Here is a 25,656-nt window from a genome sequence, read left to right as displayed (position 1 = left end):
GCGCTCTGTATGTACGCCCACATGTCCCTGCGCTCTGTATGTACGCCCACATGTTCCTGCGCTCTGTATGTATGCCCACATGTCCCTGCACTCTGTATGTATGCCCACATGTCCCTGCACTCTGTATGTATGCCCACATGTCCCTGCACTCTGTATGTACGCCCACATGTCCCTGCACTCTGTATGTACGCCCACATGTTCCTGCGCTCTGTATGTATGCCCACATGTCCCTGCGCCCCGTATGTACGCCCACATGTTCCTGCGCTCTGTATGTACGCCCACATGTTCCTGCGCTCTGTATGTACGCCCACATGTTCCTGCGCTCTGTATGTACGCCCACATGTTCCTGCGCTCTGTATGTACGCCCACATGTTCCTGCGCTCTGTATGTACGCCCACATGTTCCTGCGCTCTGTATGTACGCCCACATGTTCCTGCGCTCTGTATGTACGCCCATATGTTCCTGCGCCCTGTATGTACGCCCACATGTTCCTGCGCCCCGTATGTACGCCCACATGTTCCTGCGCTCTGTCCGCCCTGCGCACCTGTCCCTGCACCCTGTCCGCCCTGCGCATCTGTCCCTGCACCAGTGTTCCCTCTAGGCTGTGCGCACGTGCGCGCGCACACACCTCGACGAGCATGCGCACAGACATTACAACAGAGCGCACTAAGCAGCAGTGGTCCCTTTTTGCAGTTGTGGACTCAATTAATGTGTGTTTCACCCATTAACTACATTGTGTGCTGTGTTTTGAATGTTTAAAATAATTTTGAAGTAAAGTTAACACAAATGCTGAACGTCATTTTCCAGTTATATATAAGTGACACACAAAAATTCTAATTTCCTTCTAAAGTTGCGCAGCCAAAATCTTATGCCGCACACAGACTTGGTAAAATTAGAGGGAACATTGCCCTGCACCCTGTCCGCCTTGCGCACCTGTCCCTGCGCTCTGTCTGCCCTGCGCACCTGTGCCTGCGCTCTGTCTGCCCTGCGCACCTGTGCCTGCGCTCTGTCTGCCCTGCGCACCTGTGCCTGCGCTCTGTCTGCCCTGCGCACCTGTGCCTGCGCTCTGTCCGCCCTGCGCACCTGTGCCTGCGCTCTGTCCGCCCTGCGCACCTGTGCCTGCGCTCTGTCCGCCCTGCGCACCTGTGCCTGCGCTCTGTCCGCCCTGCGCACCTGTGCCTGCGCTCTGTCCGCCCTGCGCACCTGTGCCTGCGCTCTGTCCGCCCTGCGCACCTGTGCCTGCGTCCTGTAACTTCCGATGGGCGATGTTGTGTTCTGTTATTCACCTGCCATTGTCCTGTCATTGCAGAATGTGGCTCCGGTTCTGGCTCAGAAACAGAGCGTCCCCAAACAGACCAAGGCCATTTCCAGGCGGAGGGTGAGCTGCTTCTATACTGAGATTGCTGACATTGCTGTAGTCTGGAGTAATGTTACTGTGCTGGGGTAACTTATATGGACTTACATGTGCTAAAATCAGACAATAGCCTGGGGTCATACACACAATAGCCTGGGGTCATAGCTGGGGTACATGCATTACTCTGACGGTAGACTGGAGGTTATACCTGCAGTAACAGCGCTGGGTGTGCTATAGCTCACAGTTACATGCATTACTCAGACAGTAGACTGGAGGTTATACCTGCAGTAACAGCGCTGGGTGCGCTATAGCTCACAGTTACATGCATTACTCTGACGGTAGACTGGGGTTATACCTGCAGTAACAGCGCTGGGTGCGCTATAGCTCACAGTTACATGCATTACTCTGACGGTAGACTGGAGGTTATACCTGCAGTAACAGCGCTGGGTGCGCTATAGCTCAGTTACATGCATTACTATGAAGGTAGACTGGAGGTTATACCTGCAGTAACAGCGCTGGCTGTGCTATAGCTCACAGTTACATGCATTACTCTGACAGTAGACTGGAGGTTATACCTGCAGTAACAGCGCTGCGTGCGCTATAGCTCAGTTACATGCATTACTCTGACGGTAGACTGGAGGTTATACCTGCAGTAACAGCGCTGACTGTGCTATAGCTCACAGTTACATGCATTGCTCTGACGGTAGACTGGGGGTTATACCTGCAGTAACAGCACTGGGTGCGCTATAGCTCAGTTACATGCATTACTCTGACGGTAGACTGGAGGTTATACCTGCAGTAACAGAGCTGGGTGCGCTATAGCTCACAGTTACATGCATTACTCTGACAGTAGACTGGGGGTTATACCTGCAGTAACAGCGCTGGCTGCGCTAGAGCTCACAGTTACATGCATTACTCTGACGGTAGACTGGAGGTTATACCTGCAGTAACAGCGCTGGCTGCGCTATAGCTCACAGTTACATGCATTACTTTGACGGTAGACTGGAGGTTATACCTGCAATAACAGCGCTGGGTGCGCTATAGCTCACAGTTACATGCATTACTTTGACGGTAGACTGGAGGTTATACCTGCAGTAACAGAGCTGGGTGCGCTATAGCTCACAGTTACATGCATTACTCTGACGGTAGACTGGGGTTATACCTGCAGTAACAGCACTGGGTGCGCTATAGCTCACAGTTACATGCATTACTCTGACAGTAGACTGGAGGTTATACCTGCAGTAACAGAGCTGGGTGCGCTATAGCTCACAGTTACATGCATTACTCTGACGGTAGACTGGAGGTTATACCTGCAGTAACAGCGCTGGGTGCGCTATAGCTCACAGTTACATGCATTACTCTGACGGTAGACTGGAGGTTATACCTGCAGTAACAGCGCTGGGTGCGCTATAGCTCACAGTTACATGCATTACTCTGACGGTAGACTGGGGTTATACCTGCAGTAACAGCGCTGGGTGCGCCATAGCTCACAGTTCCATGCATTACTCTGACGGTAGACTGGAGGTTATACCTGCAGTAACAGCGCTGGCTGCGCTAGAGCTCACAGTTACATGCATTACTCTGACGGTAGACTGGAGGTTATACCTGCAGTAACAGCGCTGGCTGCGCTATAGCTCACAGTTACATGCATTACTTTGACGGTAGACTGGAGGGTATACCTGCAATAACAGCGCTGGGTGCGCTATAGCTCACAGTTACATGCATTACTCTGACGGTAGACTGGGGTTATACCTGCAGTAACAGCACTGGGTGTGCTATAGCTCACAGTTACATGCATTACTCTGACGGTAGACTGGAGGTTATACCTGCAGTAACAGCGCTGGCTGTGCTATAGCTCACAGTTACATGCATTACTCTGACGGTAGCCTGGGGTTATACCTGCAGTAACAGCGCTGGGTGCGCTATAGCTCACAGTTACATGCATTACTCTGACGGTAGACTGGAGGTTATACCTGCAGTAACAGCGCTGGGTGCGCTATAGCTCACAGTTACATGCATTACTCTGACGGTAGACTGGGGTTATACCTGCAGTAACAGCGCTGGGTGCGCCATAGCTCACAGTTCCATGCATTACTCTGACGGTAGACTGGAGGTTATACCTGCAGTAACAGCGCTGGGTGCGCTATAGCTCACAGTTACATGCATTACTCTGACGGTAGACTGGGGTTATACCTGCAGTAACAGCGCTGGGTGCGCCATAGCTCACAGTTCCATGCATTACTCTGACGGTAGACTGGAGGTTATACCTGCAGTAACAGCGCTGGCTGCGCTAGAGCTCACAGTTACATGCATTACTCTGACGGTAGACTGGAGGTTATACCTGCAGTAACAGCGCTGGCTGCGCTATAGCTCACAGTTACATGCATTACTTTGACGGTAGACTGGAGGTTATACCTGCAATAACAGCGCTGGGTGCGCTATAGCTCACAGTTACATGCATTACTCTGACGGTAGACTGGGGTTATACCTGCAGTAACAGCACTGGGTGTGCTATAGCTCACAGTTACATGCATTACTCTGACGGTAGACTGGAGGTTATACCTGCAGTAACAGCGCTGGCTGCGCTATAGCTCACAGTTACATGCATTACTTTGACGGTAGACTGGAGGTTATACCTGCAATAACAGCGCTGGGTGCGCTATAGCTCACAGTTACATGCATTACTCTGACGGTAGCCTGGGGTTATACCTGCAGTAACAGCGCTGGGTGCGCTATAGCTCACAGTTACATGCATTACTCTGACGGTAGACTGGAGGTTATACCTGCAGTAACAGTGCTGGCTGCGCTATAGCTCACAGTTACATGCATTACTCTGACGGTAGACTGGAGGTTATACCTGTAGTAACAGCGCTGGGTGCGCTATAGCTCACAGTTACATGCATTACTCTGACGGTAGACTGGGGGTTATACCTGCAGTAACAGCACTGGGTGCGCTATAGCTCACAGTTACATGCATTACTCTGACAGTAGACTGGGGGTTATACCTGCAGTAACAGCGCTGGCTGCGCTATAGCTCACAGTTACATGCATTACTCTGACGGTAGCCTGGAGGTTATACCTGCAGTAACAGCGCTGGCTGCGCTATAGCTCACAGTTACATGCATTACTCTGACGGTAGCCTGGAGGTTATACCTGCAGTAACAGCGCTGGCTGCGCTATAGCTCACAGTTACATGCATTACTCTGACGGTAGCCTGGAGTTTATACCTGCAGTAACAGCGCTGGCTGCGCTATAGCTCACAGTTACATGCATTACTCTGAGAGTAGCCTGGAGTTTATACCTGCAGTAACAGCGCTGGGTGCGCTATAGCTCACAGTTACATGCATTACTCTGACGGTAGACTGGAGGTTATACCTGCAGTAACAGCGCTGGGTGTGCTATAGCTCACAGTTACATGCATTACTCTGACGGTAGACTGGAGGTTATACCTGCAGTAACAGCGCTGGGTGTGCTATAGCTCACAGTTACATGCATTACTCTGACGGTAGACTGGAGGTTATACCTGCAGTAACAGCGCTGGCTGCGCTATAGCTCACAGTTACATGCATTACTCTGACGGTAGACTGGAGGTTATACCTGCAGTAACAGCGCTGGCTGCGCTATAGCTCACAGTTACATGCATTACTCTGACGGTACACTGGAGGTTATACCTGCAGTAACAGCGCTGGGTGCGCTATAGCTCACAGTTACATGCATTACTCTGACGGTTGACTGGAGGTTATACCTGCAGTAACAGCGCTGGGTGCGCTATAGCTCACAGTTACATGCATTACTCTGACGGTAGCCTGGAGTTTATACCTGCAGTAACAGCGCTGGGTGCGCTATAGCTCACAGTTACATGCATTACTCTGACGGTAGACTGGAGGTTATACCTGCAGTAACAGCGCTGGGTGTGCTATAGCTCACAGTTACATGCATTACTCTGACGGTAGACTGGAGGTTATACCTGCAGTAACAGCGCTGGCTGCGCTATAGCTCACAGTTACATGCATTACTCTGACGGTACACTGGAGGTTATACCTGCAGTAACAGCGCTGGGTGCGCTATAGCTCACAGTTACATGCATTACTCTGACGGTTGACTGGAGGTTATACCTGCAGTAACAGCGCTGGGTGCGCTATAGCTCACAGTTACATGCATTACTCTGACGGTAGCCTGGAGTTTATACCTGCAGTAACAGCGCTGGGTGCGCTATAGCTCACAGTTACATGCATTACTCTGACGGTAGACTGGAGGTTATACCTGCAGTAACAGCGCTGGGTGTGCTATAGCTCACAGTTACATGCATTACTCTGACGGTAGACTGGGGGTTATACCTGCAGTAACAGCGCTGGCTGCGCTATAGCTCAGTTACATGCATTACTCTGACGGTAGACTGGAGGTTATACCTGCAGTAACAGCGCTGGGTGTGCTATAGCTCACAGTTACATGCATTACTCTGACGGTAGACTGGGGGTTATACCTGCAGTAACAGCGCTGGCTGCGCTATAGCTCAGTTACATGCATTACTCTGACGGTAGACTGGAGGTTATACCTGCAGTAACAGCGCTGGGTGTGCTATAGCTCACAGTTACATGCATTACTCTGACGGTAGACTGGGGGTTATACCTGCAGTAACAGCGCTGGGTGCTATAGCTCACAGTTACATGCATTACTCTGACGGTAGACTGGAGGTTATACCTGCAGTAACAGCGCTGGGTGTGCTATAGCTCACAGTTACATGCATTACTCTGACAGTAGACTGGAGGTTATACCTGCAGTAACAGCGCTGGGTGTGCTATAGCTCACAGTTACATGCATTACTCTGACGGTAGACTGGGGGTTATACCTGCAGTAACAGCGCTGGGTGCTATAGCTCACAGTTACATGCATTACTCTGACGGTAGACTGGAGGTTATACCTGCAGTAACAGCGCTGGGTGCTATAGCTCACAGTTACATGCATTACTCTGACGGTAGACTGGGGGTTATACCTGCAGTAACAGCGCTGGGTGCTATAGCTCACAGTTACATGCATTACTCTGACGGTAGACTGGGGGTTATACCTGCAGTAACAGCGCTGGCTGCGCTATAGCTCACAGTTACATGCATTACTCTGACGGTAGACTGGAGGTTATACCTGCAGTAACAGCGCTGGGTGCGCTATAGCTCAGTTACATGCATTACTCTGACGGTAGACTGGAGGTTATACCTGCAGTAACAGCGGTGGGTACGCTATAGCTCACAGTTACATGCATTACTCTTACAGTAGACTGGGGGTTATACCTGCAGTAACAGCGCTGGCTGCGCTATAGCTCACAGTTACATGCATTACTCTGACGGTAGACTGGGGGTTATACCTGCAGTACAGCGCTGGCTGTGTCTATAGCTCACAGTTACATGCATTTCTCTGACGGTAGACTGGAGGTTATACCTGCAGTAACAGCGCTGGGGGCGCTATAGCTCAGTTACATGCATTACTCTGACAGTAGACAATAGCAAATGAATATGTGTACATGGATACCATATAAGTGTGCTGCGTCCCCTCACATGGCACACTGCGCTCTCCATGCTTTGTGTACAGTGCCTCGCTGCACTCGGAACACTGTTCTTCTCTCCCCCTATACACACTGGGAAGGTAAACTATGAACAAGCTGGTTTAAAAAAAAGTCTGCTGTCAGGATATTGAGTGCGTCGGCATCTCTAACTAATGTATGTGTAACGTTTGTCAGTATCGGACTAATGCATGTGTAACGTTTGTCAGTGTCTGACTAAGGCATGTGTAACGTTTGTCAGTGTCTGACTAATGCATGTGTAACATTTGTCGGTGTCTGACTAATGTATGTGTAACGTTTGTCAGTATCGGACTAATGCATGTGTAACGTTTGTCAGTGTCTGACTAATGCATGTGTAATGTTTGTCAGTGTCTGACTAATGCATGTGTAACGTTTGTCAGTGTCTGACTAATGCATGTGTAACGTTTGTCAGTGTCTGACTAATGCATGTGTAATGTTTTTCAGTGTCTGTCAAATGCATGTGTAACGTTTGTCAGTGTCTAATGCATGTGTAACGTTTTTCAGTGTCTGTCTAATGCATGTGTAACGTTTGTCAGTGTCTGACTAATGCATGTGTAACTTTTGCTGATGACCTATTGATTGTGTGACTAGAATTTGTCTGTCAGCTGTCTGAAACCCAACATCACTTGTGTGGGTTACAGTTATAATGCTAGAGATTGTTCCCTCTCTCTAGGGCAGGCTTTCCAAACCACGGTCCTGAAGGCACACCAACAGTGCAGGTTTTAGTGATATCCAGGCTTCAGCACAGATGGTTTACTCAGAATCACTCAGGTACTAATTAAGCCACCTGTGCTCAAGCCTGGATATCACTTAAGCCCCGTACACACGGGGGAGATATATTGCTCAGCCATATATTGCTCAGTGTCTCCTTTTCATCAGCGACTAGAGATGGTCGCTGATGAAAAAGAAACTGCCGGGGGGAGCCCAGCAGTGGAAATCAGCTGGTCGCAGGAGCATGTTCCTGCGACCAGCGATTAGAACGGGGCTGAAAACGGGATTGCGCACTCCCATCACTGGCAATATGGTTGCCTGCGACCATATTTCCAGCGATTTCAGCCCCTATCGCCCCTGTGTGTACACAGCTTAAAACCTGCACTGTTGGTGTGCCTTGAGGACCGTGGTTTGGAAAGCCTGTTCTAGGAGCATCATTCTTAGGGTTTATTGCATTATAAAATCTGTGGCGGATGTGATTGGGGTGTGGCCACCTCCTTTAGGCCTATGGGATTGGGGTGTGGCCACCTCCTTTAGGCCTATGGGATTGGGGTGTGGCCGCCTCCCTAGGCCTGTGTGATTGGGGTGTGGCCGTCTCACTAGGCCACACCCCACTCCTGGGATTGGATGCCTACAACTCTACCACTCTGATTGAGGCTCGTCATCTGCAGTTTCTGCTTCCATATTGTCTTTATTCATGGTATCTGTATTGTGTAGGATGAAGATGACTCCACAGACATGGGGGATGGAGCGGATGAATGGACACAGGCCAAAACCCTCGTTAAGCCACCAGACCAGCTAGAACTAACCGAGGCTGTGAGTATTCTGTACCATCAGAAATTGTGGGGAAACAAAATAGGCGGCCCCCCTTTGTCGAGCCCACCGTGTGCCTGCTGTCCACAGCACTGGCCACACCATTGCTTCATGGGAAATGTGAACTTTTATGACAAATGATATGTGATAGACCCCGAGTCCAGGCAGTCCCCCCGATAATGGCCCTGGCCCTATGTTACTATGAATAACTGCAGCGGATGCCATTCCTAGCAGTCAGCATGGGATTATATGCCGGACATAAACAACACCTCCACGTTTAGACTCCGCCTCTGCTGCTGGACCTCCTGGGGATATCTTGGGGGGGGGGGGGATAGGTATTCAGATGACTGCCAGTAGTTAGCCGCTGCCCAGACTGAGAAATCTGGCAGACCGCTATCCACTCGCAGATTCATATGCCGCTCCCGAACCATTGAAAGGACGTCTGTGCAACTGAGTATTCCACTAATCTGCTCCAGGATCGGGGCCGGCACTGACGTCACACCTGGGCACGCCTACGTTTTATCTACCACTCCCAGAAAGCACACCGGTACCACCCCCCAAACACCGGCTGCTCTGCATTAATGATCCGTACAGCTATTCACCCTCGCGCATGTACGATGCATACAGAACACATGCGCAGTCATTCGATAATCGCTCATTTTGCTGATTAGCGATCCCTGCCGAATTGGGCCCTATATGTGTACAGTGCAGGATTTGGGTAACCGCTCCAGAACCCACAAAATTGATCTCATGCTGTTGGTTTGTTTAAAGGAATTGAAAGAAGAATTTACTCGTATCCTGACGGCTAATAACCCTCACGCTCCGCAGAACATTGTGAGGTACAGCTTCAAAGTGAGTACACCGTTATCCTCCATATACAGTACGTCTGTTACCCAGAGCCCTGGTGTTACTGTAATAGCACAGGTACCGCTGCTGCGGAGTCATTTATATCCTCCATATACAGTGCGTCTGTTACCCAGAGCCCTGGTGTTACTGTAATAGCACAGGTACCGCTGCTGCGGAGTCATTTATATCCTCCATATACAGTGCGTCTGTTACCCAGAGCCCTGGTGTTACTGTAATAGCACAGGTACCGCTGCTGCGGAGTCATTTATATCCTCTATATACAGTACGTCTGTTACCCAGAGCCCTGGTGTTACTGTAATAGCACAGGTACTGCTGCTGCGGAGTCATTTATATCCTCCATATACAGTACGTCTGTTACCCAGAGCCCTGGTGTTACTGTAATAGCACAGGTACTGCTGCTGCGGAGTCATTTATATCCTCCATATACAGTACGTCTGTTACCCAGAGCCCTGGTGTTACTGTAATAGCACAGGTACCGCTGCTGCGGAGTCATTTATATCCTCCATATACAGTACGTCTGTTACCCAGAGCCCTGGTGTTACTGTAATAGCACAGGTACTGCTGCTGCGGAGTCATTTATATCCTCCATATACAGTACGTCTGTTACCCAGAGCCCTGGTGTTACTGTAATAGCACAGGTACCGCTGCTGCGGAGTCATTTATATCCTCTATATACAGTACGTCTGTTACCCAGAGCCCTGGTGTTACTGTAATAGCACAGGTACTGCTGCTGCGGAGTCATTTATATCCTCCATATACAGTACGTCTGCTACCCAGAGCCCTGGTGTTACTGTAATAGCACAGGTACCGCTGCTGCGGAGTCATTTATATCCTCCATATACAGTACGTCTGTTACCCAGAGCCCTGGTGTTACTGTAATAGCACAGGTACCGCTGCTGCGGAGTCATTTATATCCTCTATATACAGTACGTCTGTTACCCAGAGCCCTGGTGTTACTGTAATATTACAGGTACTGCTGCTGCGGAGTCATTTATATCCTCCATATACAGTACGTCTGTTACCCAGAGCCCTGGTGTTACTGTAATAGCACAGGTACTGCTGCTGCGGAGTCATTTATATCCTCCATATACAGTACGTCTGTTACCCAGAGCCCTGGTGTTACTGTAATAGCACAGGTACTGCTGCTGCGGAGTCATTTATATCCTCCATATACAGTACGTCTGTTACCCAGAGCCCTGGTGTTACTGTAATAGCACAGGTACCGCTGCTGCGGAGTCATTTATATCCTCCATATACAGTACGTCTGTTACCCAGAGCCCTGGTGTTACTGTAATATCACAGGTACCGCTGCTGCGGAGTCATTTATATCCTCCATATACAGTACGTCTGTTACCCAGAGCCCTGGTGTTACTGTAATAGCACAAGTACCGCTGCTGCGGAGTCATTTATATCCTCCATATACAGTACGTCTGTTACCCAGAGCCCTGGTGTTACTGTAATAGCACAGGTACCGCTGCTGCGGAGTCATTTATATCCTCTATATACAGTACGTCTGTTACCCAGAGCCCTGGTGTTACTGTAATAGCACAGGTACTGCTGCTGCGGAGTCATTTATATCCTCCATATACAGTATGTCTGTTACCCAGAGCCCTGGTGTTACTGTAATAGCACAGGTACCGCTGCTGCGGAGTCATTTATATCCTCTATATACAGTACGTCTATTACCCAGAGCCCTGGTGTTACTGTAATAGCACAGGTAACGCTGCTGCGGAGTCATTTATATCCTCCATATACAGTACGTCTGTTACCCAGAGCCCTGGTGTTACTGTAATAGCACAGGTACCGCTGCTGCGGAGTCATTTATATCCTCCATATACAGTACCTCTGTTACCCAGAGCCCTGGTGTTACTGTAATAGCACAGGTACCGCTGCTGCGGAGTCATTTATATCCTCTATATACAGTATGTCTGTTACCCAGAGCCCTGGTGTTACTGTAATAGCACAGGTACCGCTGCTGCGGAGTCATTTATATCCTCTATATACAGTACGTCTGTTACCCAGAGCCCTGGTGTTACTGTAATAGCACAGGTACTGCTGCTGCGGAGTCATTTATATCCTCTATATACAGTACGTCTGTTACCCAGAGCCCTGGTGTTACTGTAATAGCACAGGTACTGCTGCTGCGGAGTCATTTATATCCTCCATATACAGTGCGTCTGTTACCCAGAGCCCTGGTGTTACTGTAATAGCACAGGTACCGCTGCTGCGGAGTCATTTATATCCTCCATATACAGTGCGTCTGTTACCCAGAGCCCTGGTGTTACTGTAATAGCACAGGTACCGCTGCTGCGGAGTCATTTATATCCTCTATATACAGTACGTCTGTTACCCAGAGCCCTGGTGTTACTGTAATAGCACAGGTACTGCTGCTGCGGAGTCATTTATATCCTCCATATACAGTACGTCTGTTACCCAGAGCCCTGGTGTTACTGTAATAGCACAGGTACTGCTGCTGCGGAGTCATTTATATCCTCCATATACAGTACGTCTGTTACCCAGAGCCCTGGTGTTACTGTAATAGCACAGGTACCGCTGCTGCGGAGTCATTTATATCCTCCATATACAGTACGTCTGTTACCCAGAGCCCTGGTGTTACTGTAATAGCACAGGTACTGCTGCTGCGGAGTCATTTATATCCTCCATATACAGTACGTCTGTTACCCAGAGCCCTGGTGTTACTGTAATAGCACAGGTACCGCTGCTGCGGAGTCATTTATATCCTCTATATACAGTACGTCTGTTACCCAGAGCCCTGGTGTTACTGTAATAGCACAGGTACTGCTGCTGCGGAGTCATTTATATCCTCCATATACAGTACGTCTGCTACCCAGAGCCCTGGTGTTACTGTAATAGCACAGGTACCGCTGCTGCGGAGTCATTTATATCCTCCATATACAGTACGTCTGTTACCCAGAGCCCTGGTGTTACTGTAATAGCACAGGTACCGCTGCTGCGGAGTCATTTATATCCTCTATATACAGTACGTCTGTTACCCAGAGCCCTGGTGTTACTGTAATATTACAGGTACTGCTGCTGCGGAGTCATTTATATCCTCCATATACAGTACGTCTGTTACCCAGAGCCCTGGTGTTACTGTAATAGCACAGGTACTGCTGCTGCGGAGTCATTTATATCCTCCATATACAGTACGTCTGTTACCCAGAGCCCTGGTGTTACTGTAATAGCACAGGTACTGCTGCTGCGGAGTCATTTATATCCTCCATATACAGTACGTCTGTTACCCAGAGCCCTGGTGTTACTGTAATAGCACAGGTACCGCTGCTGCGGAGTCATTTATATCCTCCATATACAGTACGTCTGTTACCCAGAGCCCTGGTGTTACTGTAATAGCACAGGTACCGCTGCTGCGGAGTCATTTATATCCTCTATATACAGTACGTCTGTTACACAGAGCCCTGGTGTTACTGTAATAGCACAGGTACCGCTGCTGCGGAGTCATTTATAGCCTCCATATACAGTACGTCTGTTACCCAGAGCCCTGGTGTTACTGTAATAGCACAGGTACTGCTGCTGCGGAGTCATTTATATCCTCTATATACAGTACGTCTGTTACCCAGAGCCCTGGTGTTACTGTAATAGCACAGGTACTGCTGCTGCGGAGTCATTTATATCCTCCATATACAGTACGTCTGTTACCCAGAGCCCTGGTGTTACTGTAATAGCACAGGTACCGCTGCTGCGGAGTCATTTATAGCCTCCATATACAGTACGTCTGTTACCCAGAGCCCTGGTGTTACTGTAATAGCACAGGTACCGCTGCTGCGGAGTCATTTATATCCTCTATATACAGTACGTCTGTTACCCAGAGCCCTGGTGTTACTGTAATAGCACAGGTACCGCTGCTGCGGAGTCATTTATATCCTCTATATACAGTACGTCTGTTACCCAGAGCCCTGGTGTTACTGTAATAGCACAGGTACCGCTGCTGCGGAGTCATTTATATCCTCTATATACAGTACGTCTGTTACCCAGAGCCCTGGTGTTACTGTAATAGCACAGGTACCGCTGCTGCGGAGTCATTTATATCCTCCATATACAGTACGTCTGTTACCCAGAGCCCTGGTGTTACTGTAATAGCACAGGTACTGCTGCTGCGGAGTCATTTATATCCTCCATATACAGTACGTCTGTTACCCAGAGCCCTGGTGTTACTCTAATAGCACAGGTACCGCTGCTGCGGAGTCATTTTTATCCTCCATATACAGTATGTCTGTTACCCAGAGCCCTGGTGTTACTGTAATAGCACAGGTACCACTGCTGCAGAGTCATTTATATCCTCCATATACAGTACGTCTGTTACCCAGAGCCCTGGTGTTACTGTAATAGCACAGGTACTGCTGCTGCGGAGTCATTTATATCCTCTATATACAGTACGTCTGTTACCCAGAGCCCTGGTGTTACTGTAATAGCACAGGTACCGCTGCTGCGGAGTCATTTATATCCTCCATATACAGTACGTCTGTTACCCAGAGCCCTGGTGTTACTGTAATAGCACAGGTACCGCTGCTGCGGAGTCATTTATATCCTCTATATACAGTACGTCTGTTACCCAGAGCCCTGGTGTTACTGTAATAGCACAGGTACCGCTGCTGCGGAGTCATTTATATCCTCCATATACAGTACGTCTGTTACCCAGAGCCCTGGTGTTACTGTAATAGCACAGGTACCGCTGCTGCGGAGTCATTTATATCCTCTATATACAGTACCTCTGTTACCCAGAGCCCTGGTGTTACTGTAATAGCACAGGTACTGCTGCTGCGGAGTCATTTATATCCTCCATATACAGTACGTCTGTTACCCAGAGCCCTGGTGTTACTGTAATAGCACAGGTACCGCTGCTGCGGAGTCATTTATATCCTCCATATACAGTACGTCTGTTACCCAGAGCCCTGGTGTTACTGTAATAGCACAGGTACTGCTGCTGCGGAGTCATTTATAGCCTCTATATACAGTACGTCTGTTACCCAGAGCCCTGGTGTTACTGTAATAGCACAGGTACCGCTGCTGCGGAGTCATTTATATCCTCTATATACAGTACGTCTGTTACCCAGAGCCCTGGTGTTACTGTAATAGCACAGGTACCGCTGCTGCGGAGTCATTTATATCCTCTATATACAGTACGTCTGTTACCCAGAGCCCTGGTGTTACTGTAATAGCACAGGTACCGCTGCTGCGGAGTCATTTATATCCTCTATATACAGTACGTCTGTTACCCAGAGCCCTGGTGTTACTGTAATAGCACAGGTACCGCTGCTGCGGAGTCATTTATATCCTCTATATACAGTACGTCTGTTACCCAGAGCCCTGGTGTTACTGTAATAGCACAGGTACCGCTGCTGCGGAGTCATTTATATCCTCTATATACAGTACGTCTGTTACCCAGAGCCCTGGTGTTACTGTAATAGCACAGGTACCGCTGCTGCGGAGTCATTTATATCCTCTATATACAGTACGTCTGTTACCCAGAGCCCTGGTGTTACTGTAATAGCACAGGTACCGCTGCTGCGGAGTCATTTATATCCTCTATATACAGTACGTCTGTTACCCAGAGCCCTGGTGTTACTGTAATAGCACAGGTACCGCTGCTGCGGAGTCATTTATATCCTCTATATACAGTACGTCTGCTACCCAGAGCCCTGGTGTTACTGTAATAGCACAGGTACTGCTGCTGCGGAGTCATTTATATCCTCCATATACAGTACGTCTGTTACCCAGAGCCCTGGTGTTACTGTAATAGCACAGGTACCGCTGCTGCGGAGTCATTTATATCCTCCATATACAGTACGTCTGTTACCCAGAGCCCTGGTGTTACTGTAATAGCACAGGTACCGCTGCTGCGGAGTCATTTATATCCTCCATATACAGTACGTCTGTTACCCAGAGCCCTGGTGTTACTGTAATAGCACAGGTACCGCTGCTGCGGAGTCATTTATATCCTCTATATACAGTACGTCTGTTACCCAGAGCCCTGGTGTTACTGTAATAGCCCAGGTACCGCTGCTGCGGAGTCATTTATATCCTCTATATACAGTACGTCTGTTACCCAGAGCCCTGGTGTTACTGTAATAGCACAGGTACCGCTGCTGCGGAGTCATTTATATCCTCTATATACAGTACGTCTGTTACCCAGAGCCCTGGTGTTACTCTAATAGCACAGGTACTGCTGCTGCGGAGTCATTTATATCCTCCTTATACAGTACGTCTGTTACCCAGAGCCCTGGTGTTACTGTAATAGCACAGGTACCGCTGCTGCGGAGTCATTTATATCCTCCATATACAGTACGTCTGTTACCCAGAGCCCTGGTGTTACTCTAATAGCACAGGTACCGCTGCTGCGGAGTCATTTTTATCCTCCATATACAGTACGTCTGTTACCCAGAGCCCTGGTGTTACTGTAATAGCACAGGTACTGCTGCTGCGGAGTCATTTATATCCTCTATATACAGTACGTCTGTTACCCAGAGCCCTGGTGTTACTGTAAGAGCACAGGTACTGCTGCTGCGGAGTCATTTATATCCTCCATATACAGTACGTCTGTTACCCAGAGCCCTGGTGTTACTGTAATATCACAGGTACCGCTGCTGCGGAGTCATTTATATCCTCTATATACAGTACGTCTGTTACACAGAGCCCTGGTGTTACTGTAATAGCACAGGTACTGCTGCTGCGGAGTCATTTATATCCTCTATATACAGTACGTCTGTTACCCAGAGCCCTGGTGTTACTGTAATAGCACAGGTACCGCTGCTGCGGAGTCATTTATATCCTCCATATACAGTACGTCTGTTACCCAGAGCCCTGGTGTTACTGTAATAGCACAGGTACTGCTGCTGCGGAGTCATTTATATCCTCCATATACAGTACGTCTGTTACCCAGAGCCCTGGTGTTACTGTAATAGCACAGGTACTGCTGCTGCGGAGTCATTTATATCCTCTATATACAGTACGTCTGTTACCCAGAGCCCTGGTGTTACTGTAATAGCACAGGTACTGCTGCTGCGGAGTCATTTATATCCTCCATATACAGTACGTCTGTTACCCAGAGCCCTGGTGTTACTGTAATAGCACAGGTACCGCTGCTGCGGAGTCATTTATATCCTCCATATACAGTACGTCTGTTACCCAGAGCCCTGGTGTTACTGTAATAGCACAGGTACTGCTGCTGCGGAGTCATTTATATCCTCTATTTACAGTACGTCTGTTACCCAGAGCCCTGGTGTTACTGTAATAGCACAGGTACTGCTGCTGCGGAGTCATTTATATCCTCCATATACAGTACGTCTGTTACCCAGAGCCCTGGTGTTACTCTAATAGCACAGGTACTGCTGCTGCGGAGTCATTTATATCCTCTATATACAGTACGTCTGTTACCCAGAGCCCTGGTGTTACTGTAATAGCACAGGTACTGCTGCTGCGGAGTCATTTATATCCTCTATATACAGTACGTCTGTTACCCAGAGCCCTGGTGTTACTGTAATAGCACAGGTACTGCTGCTGCGGAGTCATTTATAGCCTCCATATACAGTACGTCTGTTACCCAGAGCCCTGGTGTTACTGTAATAGCACAGGTACCGCTGCTGCGGAGTCATTTATATCCTCTATATACAGTACGTCTGTTACCCAGAGCCCTGGTGTTACTGTAATAGCACAGGTACCGCTGCTGTGGAGTCATTTATATCCTCCATATACAGTACGTCTGTTACCCAGAGCCCTGGTGTTACTGTAAGAGCACAGGTACCGCTGCTGCGGAGTCATTTATATCCTCCATATACAGTACGTCTGTTACCCAGAGCCCTGGTGTTACTGTAATAGCACAGGTACCGCTGCTGCGGAGTCATTTATATCCTCCATATACAGTACGTCTGTTACCCAGAGCCCTGGTGTTACTGTAATAGCACAGGTACCACTGCTGCGGAGTCATTTATATCCTCCATATACAGTACGTCTGTTACCCAGAGCCCTGGTGTTACTGTAATAGCACAGGTACTGCTGCTGCGGAGTCATTTATATCCTCTATATACAGTACGTCTGTTACCCAGAGCCCTGGTGTTACTGTAATAGCACAGGTACTGCTGCTGCGGAGTCATTTATATCCTCTATATACAGTACGTCTGTTACCCAGAGCCCTGGTGTTACTGTAATAGCACAGGTACTGCTGCTGCGGAGTCATTTATATCCTCCATATACAGTACGTCTGTTACCCAGAGCCCTGGTGTTACTGTAATAGCACAGGTACCGCTGCTGCGGAGTCATTTATATCCTCTATATACAGTACGTCTGTTACCCAGAGCCCTGGTGTTACTGTAATAGCACAGGTACTGCTGCTGCGGAGTCATTTATATCCTCAATATACAGTACATCTGTTACCCAGAGCCCTGGTGTTACTGTAATAGCACAGGTACTGCTGCTGCGGAGTCATTTATATCCTCAATATACAGTACATCTGTTACCCAGAGCCCTGGTGTTACTGTAATAGCACAGGTACTGCTGCTGCGGAGTCATTTATATCCTCTATATACAGTACGTCTGTTACCCAGAGCCCTGGTGTTACTGTAATAGCACAGGTACTGCTGCTGCGGAGTCATTTATATCCTCTATATACAGTATGTCTGTTACCCAGAGCCCTGGTGTTACTGTAATAGCACAGGTACTGCTGCTGCGGAGTCATTTATATCCTCTATATACAGTATGTCTGTTACCCAGAGCCCTGGTGTTACTGTAATAGCACAGGTACCACTGCTGCGGAGTCATTTATATCCTCTATATACAGTACGTCTGTTACCCAGAGCCCTGGTGTTACTGTAATAGCACAGGTACCACTGCTGCGGAGTCATTTATATCCTCTATATACAGTACGTCTGTTACCCAGAGCCCTGGTGTTACTGTAATAGCACAGGTACCGCTGCTGCGGAGTCATTTATATCCTCCATATACAGAACGTCTGTTACCCAGAGCCCTGGTGTTACTGTAATAGCACAGGTACCGCTGCTGCGGAGTCATTTATATCCTCTATATACAGTACGTCTGTTACCCAGAGCCCTGGTGTTACTGTAATAGCACAGGTACCGCTGCTGCGGAGTCATTTATATCCTCCTCCATATACAGTACGTCTGTTACCCAGAGCCCTGGTGTTACTGTAATAGCACAGGTACTGCTGCTGCGGAGTCATTTATATCCTCCATATACAGTACGTCTGTTACCCAGAGCCCTGGTGTTACTGTAATATCACAGGTACCACTGCTGCGGAGTCATTTATATCCTCCATATACAGTACGTCTGTTACCCAGAGCCCTGGTCTAATAGCACAGGTACTGCTGCTGCGGAGTCATTTATATCCTCCATATACAGTACGTCTGTTACCCAGAGCCCTGGTGTTACTGTAATAGCACAGGTACTGCTGCTGCGGAGTCATTTATATCCTCTATATACAGTACGTCTGTTACCCAGAGCCCTGGTGTTACTGTAATAGCACAGGTACTGCTGCTGCGGAGTCATTTATATCCTCCATATACAGTACGTCTGTTACCCAGAGCCCTGGTGTTACTGTAATAGCACAGGTACCGCTGCTGCAGAGTCATTTATATCCTCTATATACAGTACGTCTGTTACCCAGAGCCCTGGTGTTACTGTAATAGCACAGGTACCGCTGCTGCGGAGTCATTTATATCCTCCATATACAGTACGTCTGTTACCCAGAGCCCTGGTGTTACTGTAATAGCACAGGTACTGCTGCTGCGGAGTCATTTATATCCTCTATATACAGTACGTCTGTTACCCAGAGCCCTGGTGTTACTGTAATAGCACAGGTACTGCTGCTGCGGAGTCATTTATATCCTCTATATACAGTACGTCTGTTACCCAGAGCCCTGGTGTTACTGTAATAGCACAGGTACCTCTGCTGCGGAGTCATTTATATCCTCTATATACAGTACGTCTGTTACCCAGAGCCCTGGTGTTACTGTAATAGCACAGGTACCGCTGCTGCGGAGTCATTTATATCCTCTATATACGGTATGTCTGTTACCCAGAGCCCTGGTGTTACTGTAATAGCACAGGTACCGCTGCTGCGGAGTCATTTATATCCTCCATATACAGTACGTCTGTTACCCAGAGCCCTGGTGTTACTGTAATAGCACAGGTACTGCTGCTGCGGAGTCATTTATATCCTCTATATACAGTACGTCTGTTACCCAGAGCCCTGGTGTTACTCTAATAGCACAGGTACTGCTGCTGCGGAGTCATTTATATCCTCTATATACAGTACGTCTGTTACCCAGAGCCCTGGTGTTACTGTAATAGCACAGGTACCGCTGCTGCGGAGTCATTTATATCCTCCATATACAGTACGTCTGTTACCCAGAGCCCTGGTGTTACTGTAATAGCACAGGTACCGCTGCTGCGGAGTCATTTATATCCTCTATATACAGTACGTCTGTTACCCAGAGCCCTGGTGTTACTGTAATAGCACAGGTACTGCTGCTGCGGAGTCATTTATATCCTCTATTTACAGTACGTCTGTTACCCAGAGCCCTGGTGTTACTGTAATAGCACAGGTACTGCTGCTGCGGAGTCATTTATATCCTCTATATACAGTACGTCTGTTACCCAGAGCCCTGGTGTTACTGTAATAGCACAGGTACCGCTGCTGCGGAGTCATTTATATCCTCCATATACAGTACGTCTGTTACCCAGAGCCCTGGTGTTACTGTAATAGCACAGGTACCGCTGCTGCGGAGTCATTTATATCCTCCATATACAGTACGTCTGTTACCCAGAGCCCTGGTGTTACTGTAATAGCACAGGTACCGCTGCTGCGGAGTCATTTATATCCTCTATATACAGTACGTCTGTTACCCAGAGCCCTGGTGTTACTGTAATAGCACAAGTACTGCTGCTGCGGAGTCATTTATATCCTCTATAGGATGTTATACTGGGGCAGGACTGATGGCATCTGTTTTACAGGAGCGAGTCTACAAACCTATCAATATTGTGGACCAGCTGGCCGTGCATTTCTCCATGGATGGGAACATGTTACATAAAGATTCAGATGAGGCCCGAAGACAGAGAGCCAGGATGGGCATCATTGAGGGTGAGTAATGCCCGCCCTGTAATTCCTGTACTGACAATCCACTTCCTGCCACATTGCTGTGTTACTGTACACTTCCTGCCACATTACTGTGTTACTGTACACTTCCTGCCACATTGCTGTGTGACTGTCCACTTCCTGCCACATTACTGTGTGACCGTCCACTTCCTGCCACATTCCTCTGTGACCGTCCACTTCCTGCCACATTACTGTGTGATTGTACGCTTCCTGACACATTACTGTGTTACTGTACGCTTCCTGCCATGTTACTGTGTGACCGTCCGCTTCCTGACACATTACTGTGTGACCGTCCGCTTCCTGCCACATTGCTATGTGACCGTCCACTTCCTGCCACATTACTGTGTTACTGTACGCTTCCTGATACGTTACTGTGTTACTGTACGCTTCCTGTCACATTACTGTGTTACTGTACGCTTCCTGCCACATTACTGTGTTACTGTACGCTTCCTGTCACATTACTGTGTTACTGTACGCTTCCTGCCACATTACTGTGTTACTGTACGCTTCCTGACACATTACTGTGTTACTGTACGCTTCCTGCCATGTTACTGTGTGACCGTCCGCTTCCTGACACATTACTGTGTTACTGTACGCTTCCTGATACGTTACTGTGTGATTGTACACTTCCTGCCACATTACTGTGTGACTGTACGCTTCCTGATACGTTACTGTGTGATTGTACGCTTCCCGCCGCATTACTGTGTTACTGTACGCTTCCTGCCACATTACTGTGTTACTGTACGCTTCCTGCCACATTACTGTGTTACTGTACACTTCCTGACACATTACTGTGTTACTGTACGCTTCCTGCCACATTACTGTGTTACTGTACGCTTCCTGCCACATTACTGTGTTACTGTACACTTCCTGACACGTTACTGTGTGACTGTACGCTTCCTGACACGTTACTGTGTTACTGTACGCTTCATGCCACATTGCTATGTGACCGTCCACTTCCTGACACATTACTGCGTTACTGTACACTTCCTGATGCGTTACTGTGTGACTGTACGCTTCCCGCCACATTACTGTGTTACTGTACACTTCCTGACACGTTACTGTGTGACTGTACGCTTCCTGACACGTTACTGTGTTACTGTACGCTTCATGCCACATTGCTATGTGACCGTCCACTTCCTGACACATTACTGTGTTACTGTACGCTTCCTGATACGTTACTGTGTTACTGTACGCTTCCTGCCACATTGCTATGTGACCGTCCACTTCCTGACACATTACTGCGTTACTGTACACTTCCTGATGCGTTACTGTGTGACTGTACGCTTCCCGCCACATTACTGTGTTACTGTACACTTCCTGACACGTTACTGTGTGACTGTACGCTTCCTGACACGTTACTGTGTTACTGTACGCTTCATGCCACATTGCTATGTGACCGTCCACTTCCTGACACATTACTGTGTTACTGTACGCTTCCTGATACGTTACTGTGTTACTGTACGCTTCCTGCCACATTGCTATGTGACCGTCCACTTCCTGCCACATTGCTGTGTGACCGTCCACTTCCTGCCACATTCCTCTGTGACCGTCCACTTCCTGCCACATTACTGTGTGATTGTACGCTTCCTGACACATTACTGTGTTACTGTACGCTTCCTGCCATGTTACTGTGTGACCGTCCGCTTCCTGACACATTACTGTGTGACCGTCCGCTTCCTGCCACATTGCTATGTGACCGTCCACTTCCTGCCACATTACTGTGTTACTGTACGCTTCCTGATACGTTACTGTGTTACTGTACGCTTCCTGCCACATTACTGTGTAACTGTACGCTTCCTGCCACATTACTGTGTTACTGTACACTTCCTGACACGTTACTGTGTGACTGTACGCTTCCTGACACGTTACTGTGTTACTGTACGCTTCCTGCCACATTGCTATGTGACCGTCCACTTCCTGACACATTACTGTGTTACTGTACGCTTCCTGATACGTTACTGTGTTACTGTACGCTTCCTGATACGTTACTGTGTTACTGTACGCTTCCTGATACGTTACTGTGTGATTGTACGCTTCCCACCGCATTACTGTGTTACTGTACGCTTCCTGCCACATTACTGTGTTACTGTATGCTTCCTGACACATTACTGTGTTACTGTACACTTCCTGCCACATTACTGTGTTACTGTACGCTTCCTGTCACATTACTGTGTTACTGTACGCTTCCTGTCGCATTACTGTGTTACTGTACGCTTCCTGTCGCATTGCTGTGTTACTGTACGCTTCCTGCCACATTACTGTGTGACTGTACGCTTCCTGCCACGTTACTGTACGCTTCCTGTCATATTACATTACAGAGGCTGCGCCAGGTGACGCCACTGAGTCCGGAGAACGAGAGCCAGACAAAGAAGGGAAATCGGAGCTCCAGGTACTGTTTGAAATCTCAGTATTTCTATCATGTTATCATCACCGGCTGCTGTCAATCTGCTGTACTATTCATGCAATTCCAATAGGCGTTCCTGGGCAGTGACCGCAGAGTGGCTTAGGTCTGGGTGGCCCTGTGTCAGGGACTGTGTCCGTGGAGGCAACCTCTCTGACATCACCCTCCATGTACTGTAGGATTGTATCTACAGATGGGCATGGGTAAAATCTAGGCATTCGTGTATATAGTAAAATACCACTACAATGTCCCATGTGTCTAATGATCTCCTCATCCAGGTATTCTCCTTCCATTCTGTCCTCCTCGATTCCTCATAGACTGGAACATGACAGGGGAATATACCCAATGGTGTAATATGTAGGAGACGTTATGCCCGCGTGTCTGTGGTATTCCCACCTCTATATACGTGGAGTGGCGGAGGAGCATCTGTCTGATCAGTCTCCTTCTGGAGGACTAAGCTCAATGCGGATGGAATTCTAGTAAGAGTATCTGCTGTATTACATCATTGTGGATCTCCTCCTTCCATGTTCCATTTTATGAGGGCACAGGGGAAGGACACATGAAAGCAGCGAACTGACGGCGTGTAGGTGATCATGTGGTATTTTATTACAGTATATAATACACTAGCGCCAGGACTGTATACGTGCCCATTCCTGGGTAGGAAATGTGGTGGATCACCTCCTGGTTATACCGCGCTAAGGATGCTCATTGTGCTATTGTGGAGACGGCCGGTCCCTGCTCAGAGGTGACTGTCTGCGCACACAGCATACTAGGGGATGCAGCTAGTGGGCGTCAGTACACAGCTCATTGCGCTATTGTGGAGACGGCCGGTCCCTGCTCAGAGGTGACTGTCTGCACACACAGCATACTAGGGGATGCAGCTAGTGGGCGTCAGTATACGGCTCATTGCGCTATTGTGGAGACGGCCGGTCCCTGCTCAGAGGTGACTGTCTGCGCACACAGCATACTAGGGGATGCAGCTAGTGGGCGTCAGTATACAGCTCATTGCGCTATTGTGGAGACGGCCGGTCCCTGCTCAGAGGTGACTGTCTGCGCACACAGCATACTAGGGGATGCAGCTAGTGGGCCTCAGTATACAGCTCATTGCGCTATTGTGGAGACGGCCGGTCCCTGCTCAGAGGTGACTGTCTGCGCACACAGCATACTAGGGGATGCAGCTAGTGGGCGTCAGTAGACAGCTCATTGCGCTATTGTGGAGACGGCCGGTCCCTGCTCAGAGGTGACTGTCTGCGCACACAGCATACTAGGGGATGCAGCTAGTGGGCGTCAGTATACGGCTCATTGCGCTATTGTGGAGACGGCCGGTCCCTGCTCAGAGGTGACTGTCTGCGCACACAGCATACTAGTTGATGCAGCTAGTGGGCCTCAGTATACGGCTCATTGCGCTATTGTGGAGACGGCCGGTCCCTGCTCAGAGGTGACTGTCTGCGCACACAGCATACTAGGGGATGCAGCTAGTGGGCCTCAGTATACAGCTCATTGCGCTATTGTGGAGACGGCCGGTCCCTGCTCAGAGGTGACTGTCTGCGCACACAGCATACTAGGGGATGCAGCTAGTGGGCGTCAGTATACAGCTCATTGTGCTATTGTGGAGACGGCCGGTCCCTGCTCAGAGGTGACTGTCTGCGCACACAGCATACTAGGGGATGCAGCTAGTGGGCGTCAGTATACAGCTCATTGCGCTATTGTGGAGACGGCCGGTCCCTGCTCAGAGGTGACTGTCTGCGCACACAGCATACTAGGGGATGCAGCTAGTGGGCGTCAGTATACAGCTCATTGCGCTATTGTGGAGACGGCCGGTCCCTGCTCAGAGGTGACTGTCTGCGCACACAGCATACTAGGGGATGCAGCTAGTGGGCGTCAGTATACAGCTCATTGCGCTATTGTGGAGACGGCCGGTCCCTGCTCAGAGGTGACTGTCTGCGCACACAGCATACTAGGGGATGCAGCTAGTGGGCGTCAGTATACGGCTCATTGCGCTATTGTGGAGACGGCCGGTCCCTGCTCAGAGGTGACTGTCTGCGCACACAGCATACTAGGGGATGCAGCTAGTGGGCGTCAGTATACAGCTCATTGCGCTATTGTGGAGACGGCCGGTCCCTGCTCAGAGGTGACTGTCTGCGCACACAGCATACTAGGGGATGCAGCTAGTGGGCCTCAGTATACGGCTCATTGCGCTATTGTGGAGACGGCCGGTCCCTGCTCAGAGGTGACTGTCTGCGCACACAGCATACTAGGGGATGCAGCTAGTGGGCGTCAGTATACAGCTCATTGCGCTATTGTGGAGACGGCCGGTCCCTGCTCAGAGGTGACTGTCTGCGCACACAGCATACTAGGGGATGCAGCTAGTGGGCCTCAGTATACAGCTCATTGCGCTATTGTGGAGACGGCCGGTCCCTGCTCAGAGGTGACTGTCTGCGCACACAGCATACTAGGGGATGCAGCTAGTGGGCGTCAGTATACAGCTCATTGCGCTATTGTGGAGACGGCCGGTCCCTGTTCAGAGGTGACTGTCTGCGCACACAGCATACTAGGGGATGCAGCTAGTGGGCGTCAGTATACAGCTCATTGCGCTATTGTGGAGACGGCCGGTCCCTGCTCAGAGGTGACTGTCTGCGCACACAGCATACTAGGGGATGCAGCTAGTGGGCGTCAGTATACGGCTCATTGCGCTATTGTGGAGACGGCCGGTCCCTGCTCAGTGGTGACTGTCTGCGCACACAGCATACTAGGGGATGCAGCTAGTGGGCGTCAGTATACGGCTC

General features: G+C 49.2%; 1 protein-coding gene across 1 annotated transcript in view; it reads left to right on the top strand.

Moving 5' to 3' along the window:
- The window catches only part of DNAI1 (dynein axonemal intermediate chain 1), a 292,217-nt gene that overhangs the window by 3,483 nt on the left and 263,078 nt on the right, over positions 1 to 25,656 (top strand). Inside the window, exons 3-7 of the mRNA XM_083155454.1 lie at positions 1,310 to 1,378; positions 8,358 to 8,456; positions 9,225 to 9,305; positions 20,325 to 20,451; positions 22,788 to 22,858. Of these exons, the coding sequence (XP_083011580.1) occupies positions 1,310 to 1,378; positions 8,358 to 8,456; positions 9,225 to 9,305; positions 20,325 to 20,451; positions 22,788 to 22,858 (447 nt within the window). The remainder of the gene's footprint in view (positions 1 to 1,309; positions 1,379 to 8,357; positions 8,457 to 9,224; positions 9,306 to 20,324; positions 20,452 to 22,787; positions 22,859 to 25,656) is intronic.

Source organism: Crinia signifera, chromosome 1, assembly GCF_055691185.1.
Source record: "Crinia signifera chromosome 1, ASM5569118v1, whole genome shotgun sequence".
Classification (NCBI taxonomy): domain Eukaryota; kingdom Metazoa; phylum Chordata; class Amphibia; order Anura; family Myobatrachidae; genus Crinia; species Crinia signifera.
Note: the sequence above shows the minus strand (reverse complement) of the source record. Positions and strands in the feature narration are given on the sequence as shown.